Raw genomic sequence first — 8,950 nt, forward strand, 5'->3', positions numbered from 1 at the left:
GTAACATTGGTATTTCGGTTTTTGATTCCGCAGATCAGCAAGGAAAACAATCAAAGTACATACCGAAGGGACGACGAATTAATGGTCTGAAGGGTATTTCAGGGGGAAAAGAGGTAGAGAAAGAGAGAGAGAGAGAGAGAGAGAGAGAGAGAGAGAGAGAGAGAGTGAGTGAGAGAGAAGGAGAGAGAGAGACAGGGAGAGAGGTGGTGAGGGAGGGGATTTAGGAGAGAGAAGGAGAGAGAGTGGTAGAGAGAGAGAGCAAGGGACACAGAGGGAGATACGGTGAGAGAGAGATGGCGAGAGAGGGGAGGGATCAGAGAGCGGCAGCTTGAAAGAGACAGGTGCTGCTTTAATGCGAAAAGTATTTTAAGGGTAGAACAGAAAACAATAAACGCTAGGCCAAACAGAGCTATTAACTATGTTTTTCTATTTCTATGTTTAATAAGTTTGCAGATGATACGAAGGTTAGTGATTATGTCAATAGTTACTACTGGCAAAGAATACAATGGGATATCGATCAGCTACGGATAATGGGCTGAGAAATTGCCGATGGAGTTCAGACTTAGTGGGTCAAATGTAAGGAGACTGTACACTGTTAAGTGCAAGACCATTACAGTGAGCAGAGGGATTGTGGGGTCCAAGCTCACAGCTCCCTGAAAGTGGCGACATAGGCTGTTACGAAGTCGTATGCCTGAGTGCAAAGGTCAGGAAGTTATGTTGCAGCTTCATAAAACACCAGTTAGATCGCATCTGTAGTATTGCATATAGTTTGTTGAGGCCTTGGGGGGTTGTACAAGAGGTTCACCAGGATGTTGCATGGATTTGAGGGCATGGGATTGGTCAAACTCAGGTACTTCCCTCCAGGGTTACCGAAGGGAGATCAGATGGAGGTTAACAAGATTACGAGAGGCATTGAGCAGACAGACAGTACCATTCCGCCAGAGTTGAAATGCCTAATACCTGACAGAATGCATTTGTGGTGAGAGCGGTTAATATCAAAGGAGATGAAAGAGAAAAGTGTTTTTTTAAATTTTTACAGAAAGTGGTGGGTGCCTGGAATTTGCTGCCGGGTGGTGGCAGATTAAAGAGGAAAAGTGAGAGATAGGGTCATTGTGCTGGCAGAAGGGATTTATTTAGTTGGCCATTGGTTTATTAATTTGTTTGGTTGAGCACAACATTGTGGGCCTTAAGGCCTGTGCCTGAGCTGTACTGTTCCATGTTCCATTACTAAAACTCTCAGACGTGAACCGAGATGCGAACACCGCGTCTGAACGGAATATCTAAACGTAAACCGAGTACCGCTCGTCCTCAGAGTCAGTCCACTGTTCTCGGGGACGGCCGAATTCAAGCCGGCAGCGGAACGTTGCTGTGCTTTGCTCGAGTACCGGTAGAAGCTACAACGATAAGCAGGGAGTTCAATACCGGCGTATTGAAATTGTTATCTGACACATACATATCCACGAGCACGATTATCGAATCTGTTGCGCAGCCGAGTCCTGGTTGTGACAGGGCTTCCGCATCCTTCCTCTGTCTTGGTTGGTTGAACTCCATCGGACTCTCCTCTGTCCAGCTCTGCATCCTACCAAAGACCCGTTGTAAGCAAAGACCAACCTTATGCACTTCCCACAACACAACCAAGCCTCGCCTTTCCTGTAACCGTATTTACCCACTCTTCCACTTCCCCCTCGGTCAGTTACGAGAGAAACTGTACAAGTGGTGTATAAAGCGAGCGGAATAACAAAGTGGTGTTTCTGGGTTTACGGACCTTTCAGACATCTGATGGCGGAGGGGAAGAACTTGTTCGAGGATCTTTCACTGTTCCGGATCCTGTGCCTCCGCGGCGCTGGTCGGATGGAGAAGAGGAAGTATCCCGGGTAGTGAGGGTGCTGAGAGATCGATACCAATCACCTGGGGCACTGCTTTATTTCTGTGTGAATCTATGATTTCAACGAGATTTGTCGACTTTTCGTTGGTACCTGGACGGTTGTCTTGGTTTCGATCGAAGGGCAGAATATGCAGAGGGACAGATACCCACTGGAGAGGGACCAAGTTGAAATCCCCTTTGAGAAGCCGTGCGTGTCCTTCATTTTCCCTTTCAGTTTGTCCCGACGAAGGGTCTCGGCCCGAAAAGTCGACAGTGCTTCTCCTTATAGATGCTGCCTGGCCTCTTGCGTTCCACCAGCATTTTGTGTGCGTTGCTTGAATGTCCTTCACTGCCTGATACATGGTGTGATATCGCCCTCTGCTGGACGAGTGAATAAAACAAATTAACTCTATCCCACAGAATCCCCTACCAAAGTGATGCAGCAGGACGGGACATACACTGGCAGACTCACCAACACAAATTTCACATTTTCAATTCCCTCCCGTCCACGTTTCAACTCCTGGTCTCACATTCCGGAATTCCGGAATGACCGAACAGTTCTGCCGCTGGACGGGAGCCCGCAAAGTCAGCCTACACGTCCTTAATCAGCAATACTAACAGTAGACGGAGACCACGGATCCCCCGCTTCCTGAAATCTGTCCATGATATAAGTGAAAAGGTTGGAAATCCAGCCGGAATCGAACTATATTGACCTGCATTTACAGGTTTTCTCCGCTGATTCCACGCTCCAGATGCCTCACCTTTCTGAGTTCGTCACTTCCAGCTCCTCCTACAGCGCCCCCTCCTGGTCTCCAGGCGACCAGGCCGCCAATCACAAGGGGAGGAGTGGCGGATCATTATCAGAACCGGAATCCGGTTTATCATGAATGGTATATGTGGTAAAATTTATTGTTACTTCGACAACAGTCCGGTGCAATAGATCAAATATATTATCAATTACGATAAATGTAAATAAATACACAAATAACTTATAAATAGACGACTGCGTAGACAATAAATAGCAGATAAATAAATAGACTAATACGGAAATTAATAAATAGATAAACAGTCAGATGTACAGCTAAGCAGACAGATTGTATACGCACACAGACACATATCACAGACACATACACATACACACACACACACACACACACACACACACACACACACACACACACACACACACGCACACACACATACAGAAACACTTTGGGCAAACAAGAGAGGAAATAAAACACGGGGTGGTGTTCATGGGTTCATGATCAGATCAGAAATCTGATGGCGGAGGGCGAGAAGCTGTTTCTGAATCGTTGAGTGTGGGTCCCCGGTCTCCCGCACGTCCCCCTTGATGGTAGTAATGAGAAGAGGGCATGTACTGGGTGGTGGAGCTCGACAATGATTGATGCTGCCTTACTGAGGGATCGCCTGTTGAAGATGTGCTCTGTGCTGGGCGGGCTACTGTTAATGATGGCGGAGTTTACTACCCGCTAAAGACGCGGAAGTCTCCAGATGCTGTCCATCCGAATCAACACACACACAAATTGTTGTCAGAACTCGCCAGGTCTGGGCGCAGATATGGAAATGACGTTTCGGGCTTTGTCCCACCTCTTCAGCATTCTCCGTATTCCGGATTGGAGACTGAGGGCAATTGCTCCCTCGCACAACACAGAGTCGAGACCAACTTCTGCAGCATTTTCCGATACCCCCCGCCTCCGCCCCCACACCAGATGTGGAATGTAGGGGGGAATTTGCCAGGAAGGGGCGGAGCATTGACGAGGCGTTTCTCCCCAGTCGCTACATCGCACAACACAGAGGACACCGGAGAGAGGATGTTGCTGTTACTCGTTCTAGCGCCGTTGCTTCAGGGTAAGAAATGATCTCACACAATAACTAATCTTCAATCCGTAACCAGGTTTGGTCACAGTTATCAGAACATCAAAATATTAGCCAGATTAAAAATATTGTACTCTTTAATACGTATTAATAGGGAATGTTAAATTTGTTCTTAAGCGTTTCTGATCATTGATCGGAATCCTGGAACTCTGCTGTGACAAATCACCTCGTTCGTTTACCCCGATACCCCGATCTGGCCTGTCATGTTAATAATTCATCCCACGGACTCGGGGATTCCGGTTCACTTACCTCTTTCCACTTCCCATTCACTTACCTCTCTCCACTTCACTTTCCCTTCCGCAGGAGCGACCTCGCAGTCCGTTCGCCAGGACACGCCGGCTCTCTCCAAATCTCCCGGCGAGAGCGTGGAGCTGAAATGCATCCTGGACGGCGGTAGCGCTGGCAATTATCTCTACTGGTACCGACAATATCCCGGAAAGGAGATTCAGAACCTGTTTTATTCCGGGGCTATCAAAGTAGTAATTCCGGAGGGGTCTGTGAACGGCTTCACCGCCCGGAGACCCGTTGCAGAGACGTTCATTCTCAGCTCGGCCAGCGTGCGCCCGGACCAGTCGGCCGTCTACTACTGCGCCTGGAGTCCTCACAGTGGCTCAGAGACACGCCGGGGCCCGACAAAAACCTTCGCCCGACAGGAAGCAGCTGATCTGTGAGAGTCAGTGAACTGTGCTGCACAGGGCACGCACATGCGGATTAAAAAGCACGTACAGGGCCCGTCTGCAGCTTATACTGAGAATCAAAGCGATTTTCTCCAGATTTGCTCGTGGTGCCGGCAGAGGTAATGTAAAGGAAGTGGGAGAGGGGGGAGAGAAGGAGAGATTGGGGCGGGGGGGGAGCAGGAGTGTGAGGGTGAAGGGTGGGGGACGGACGAGAAGTATGAGGTAGATGTCGTAAAAGGTTGCTGGGTCAGTAAGCGGAGAGACGGAGGGGCTCCTGGGCAATCACTGTCTTTCCTCACTTTCTCCCTCTCTCACTCACTCCGCTCAACCCTACTACGCACCTCACCCTTCCACTTCCCCTCACCTTCTCTCTCTGCTTGCCTCTGGCTCAACCCTCTCTGTCTGTCTCCCCTTCTATCCCCCTCTCTCCGCTTCAAGGAAGTAACAAAGGAAGTAAATAGTTAAATAAACACACAAACACACACACACACACACACACACACACACACACACACAGACACACACACACACACGCACACACACACACAGACACACACACAGACACACACACACACACACACACGCACACGCACACACACACAGACACACACACACACACACACGCACACACAGCCACAGACACACACACACACACACACACACACACACACACACATATCTAATTAAAGAGGCAGTTTGTATTTCAAACACACACACACAAAGACAGACACACACGCACACACACACGCACACACACACACACACACACACGCACGCACACACACACACACACACACACACACACACACACAAACACACACACACACACACACACACACACACACACACACACACACACACACACACACACACACACACACACACACACTCAGACACAAACGACGTCGGGTAAACAAAAGAGGAAAACAGACTGAGGAGTTGTTCATGGAGAAGCCAGAGAGCGGCAGTAGATGGTCGCCGTGTGGACACACCTGGAGACTGAATCTTCCGTTAGAAACTCTATTTTATTAGTAACTACGTGAATAAAGTCATATTACACAAGATAAGGTAAACAGGTTAGCAGAGCATATACACTTATATAGGTGAGTAAGTAGGGTTCTCAGTCTTTCCCAGCTCAGCTGATTGGGTGATACAGTCTTCCGGTGGGATGGTACGTAATCAGTTCAGTTCTGGAATTTGAATTGAGTAGAGCTGGAGAGAGAAATAGAGAGTTGGTTTGTCTTCCCAATGCCGATGCGGATCCTCCACGTCGTCCTCCTGCTTCCGAAACTTATTTAAAGTTACCAACTTGTGACCACAGAAAGAGGAATGCCGGTTTTTCACAGTGAGCTATCAACCCAGGTCAGGGTTAAACACACCGACAGCTCCCCACCGGTCGCCCCTTTCTCCACACTGTGAGCAAAAGCCCCACCCTTGCCGTGGGCACACAAATCTCGCCGGTGTCCTCGTTGCCTCTGCCGTCGTGTGTCTGGTTATAAATCCAGTCGACCTCACTCGTGCGGAGCACCCAGCTGTCCATCATATAGCTCCGCCTTTCGGTTTCCAAGGCAACTCACAGGCTTTCTCTCTCCCCCTGCTGCTGAAATAGCACACAAGCTGTCCGGTCCCTCTCTCTTGTTAAAGGAACAGTCCACTTTGGAATAATCCTTCAGATCATGTCACAGGTCTAGACAGAGGTTTTGTCACATGGGCCTTCAGTAATCAAAGTATTCCACACAGGAGATGGGATGTTATGTTGCCGGTTTGTAGGACGTTGTCCTGACCTGAATTGCCAAATAGTGTGCGGTTGTGATCACCTCTCTATCGGGAAGATATAGCTGAGAGTCAAAGTGTGAAGGGAAAATCTACACGGCTATTGCCGGAGTTCTGTTGACTTCTTGGTAACGGTGAATGGGATCGGAATTTATCTCCCGGAGCGAAGGGAAAGGAGGAGAGAGTTGAAGGAGGAAGATTTTATGAAGGCTGCAGATAGTGTAAATACAATTCCTTATCCACTGTTGGGAGAGACATGGAGAGGAAACTCGGGAAGAGAGGGAAGAGTAGGGAGAGTTGAGAGCGAGACTGAAGAAAGAGAGAAGGAACGGGACAGTGTGATAGAGAGAGCGAAGACAGTCTATGCTTGAACCTGGCCAGCCCCACCGCCAGCTGCCTCCTGTTACGTTGGAAGGTTTCTGTTCGGCGCCAGTGTGTCTCGGAGTCACTGTGAGAACTCCACCCGCAGAAGTAGACGGCTGAATCGTTCGGCAGCGCACCGAGAGAGCTCAGAATGAACGTCTCGGCGTCCGGTCTCCGGGCGGTGAATCCGTCCACCGCCCCCTGCGGATAGACGGTGTTGGCAACAATGGAGTAAAAGAGGTTGTGAATCTCCTTCCCGGGGTATTGTCTGTACCAGTAGAAGGGGTCATCGCTGCTGCTGCCCGTTCTGAGGCACCTCAGAGCCACACTCTCCCCAGGAAGCCTGGTGAGGGCCGGAGGAGTCTGGACGACGGCCTGCAGGCTCACTCCTGGAAGTGAGAAGGGGAGAAGGGCAAGGTCAATAATCTGCAGGACGGGAGGAGATTCGGGAGAGGGGAGCGGGTGGAGTGTGGGGTTAGGCGGCCCGCGGAGACAGGCAGAATACTTGAGCAGAGGAGATAGATCGGAAAAGGTCAATAAATTGAAGGATGGTTGGAGATTTGTGAAGCAAAAGCACTGGGTCCAGAAGACAGCCAATACGATACAGAGAGTGATAAGAGTGGGAGGGGATCAGGGAGGGAGAGCGAGAGAGAGAGAGAGAGAGAGAGAGAGAGAGAGAGAGAGAGAGAGAGAGAGAGAGAGAGAGAGAGAGAGAGAGAGCGGGGCAGAGATAAATTTGAAATGGAGATCTGTAGTGAGAAATGGACAAAAACAGAATGTCAGGGCAAGAGAGAAAGAGTCGGAGAATAATGAAGAACAGATAAAACGGAAGATAGAGAGATCGAAATAATGGTAGAGAGAAGGCGAAAAGTAGAGAGAAAAACAGAGAAAGAGAAGAGGAATGAGGGAGAGCGGGAAAGAGGCAGAGGGATACAGACAGAGAATGGAAAAGGATGACGACGTCGTGGAGAAAAGAATAAAACATATTTAGAAATTGAAATGCAAGAAGTAAAAATGCAGCAATGGATAGAAAATCGAAATGGCAGGAAGAACGGGCGGTGAAAAGATGAGGGGGGAGATGGAATGAAAAGGTACGGAATAGATAGAGAGGGATGTTTAATTATTAAAGAAGTTCAACTTTTTACCATGAGCCCAGATTATCAACTCAATCAACAGCAGCATACTTCACTCCAAGGGTTTCCTTCACGATTTGGAGACGTTTTCGAGAATGAAGTGAGTGAGGAAAGGTGGCCCCGCCCTTTCCCCCTGATGGACGGACGTCCTCACACTGCTATTGGCTGATAGGCTCCACCCTATCCTGAGGGCAGGATCGGGGTGGGCGGAGCGGAGTAGATGGTGCGGCTGCGCTCTGCCTCACTGGCTGCAGACCCTGCAGAGTCTGAGATCGGCCGAGAATTTCTCTGAGGATTTCAAGGCGGTTTTGAGCTGAGTAATATTGATATTTTGGGTTTTCTTTCTCAGATCAGCAAGAAAAGAAACAAAGAGGGTTTCTCTTGGCGACAGGGCAGGAGAGAAAGCGACAGAGAGAGGGCAGAGAGAGAGAGAGAGATTGAGGGAGAGCGAGAGACTGAGAGGGAGAGAGACAGAGACTGAGGGAGAGGGATTGGAAGCGCGAATGTGGAGAGAGGGAGATTGACACAGACTGAAAGGGAAAAGCGCGGATTTAATGCCAAAAGTATTTGAAGGGAAAACAGAGAACAATAACGCTAGGCCAAACAGAGCCGTTAAGTAAAGCTCTCACACATGAAACGAGATGCGAACACAGTTTCTGGAAGGAATATCTAAAATTAAACCGAGTACCAGTCGTCCTCAGAGTCAGTCCACTGTTCTCGGGGAAGGCCGAATGCAAGCCGGCAGCGTAACGTTGCTGTGCTTTGCTCGAGTATCAAATTCCGGAGTTCCGGAATGACCGACCAGTTCTTCCACTGGGCGCGAGCCCGCAAAATCAACCTGGACGTCCTTTATCAGCAATACTAACCGTGGACAGAGAACACGGAACCCTTGCTTCAGGAAATCTCTCCGTGACATAAATAAAAAGGTTGGAAATCCAGTCGAAGGCGAACTCTCGCGACTTGCAGTTACAAGTGTTCTCTTCTGATTCCACACACCAGATGTCTTTGCTTTCTGATTCCGTCACCTTCTGCTCCTCCTACAGCGCCCCCTGCTGGTCTCCAGGCGACCAGTCCGTGAATCTGAAGGGGAAGAGCGGCGGATAATTATCAGACCCGGAATCCGGTTTATTATCAATGGAATATGGGGTAAAATTTATTGTTACTTCGACAGCAGTCCGGTTCAATCGATCAAATATATCATCAATTACAGTAAATGCAAATACACAAATAAATTAATTAATAGA

The 8,950-nt window shown here is 49.0% G+C and overlaps 1 gene segment (V, D, J or C); it reads left to right on the top strand.

Annotated features, from left to right (window-relative positions):
• Window positions 1-1,779: 1,779 nt before the first annotated feature.
• LOC132386422 (T cell receptor beta variable 30-like) lies at window positions 1,780-4,431 on the top strand. The segment is given in 2 exon segments: window positions 1,780-1,846; window positions 4,064-4,431. Coding segments are annotated over 2 exon segments (435 nt in total).
• The last annotated feature ends 4,519 nt before the right edge of the window (window positions 4,432-8,950 follow it).

This window comes from Hypanus sabinus, unplaced genomic scaffold (genome assembly GCF_030144855.1).
Source record: "Hypanus sabinus isolate sHypSab1 unplaced genomic scaffold, sHypSab1.hap1 scaffold_1153, whole genome shotgun sequence".
Lineage (NCBI taxonomy): Eukaryota > Metazoa > Chordata > Chondrichthyes > Myliobatiformes > Dasyatidae > Hypanus > Hypanus sabinus.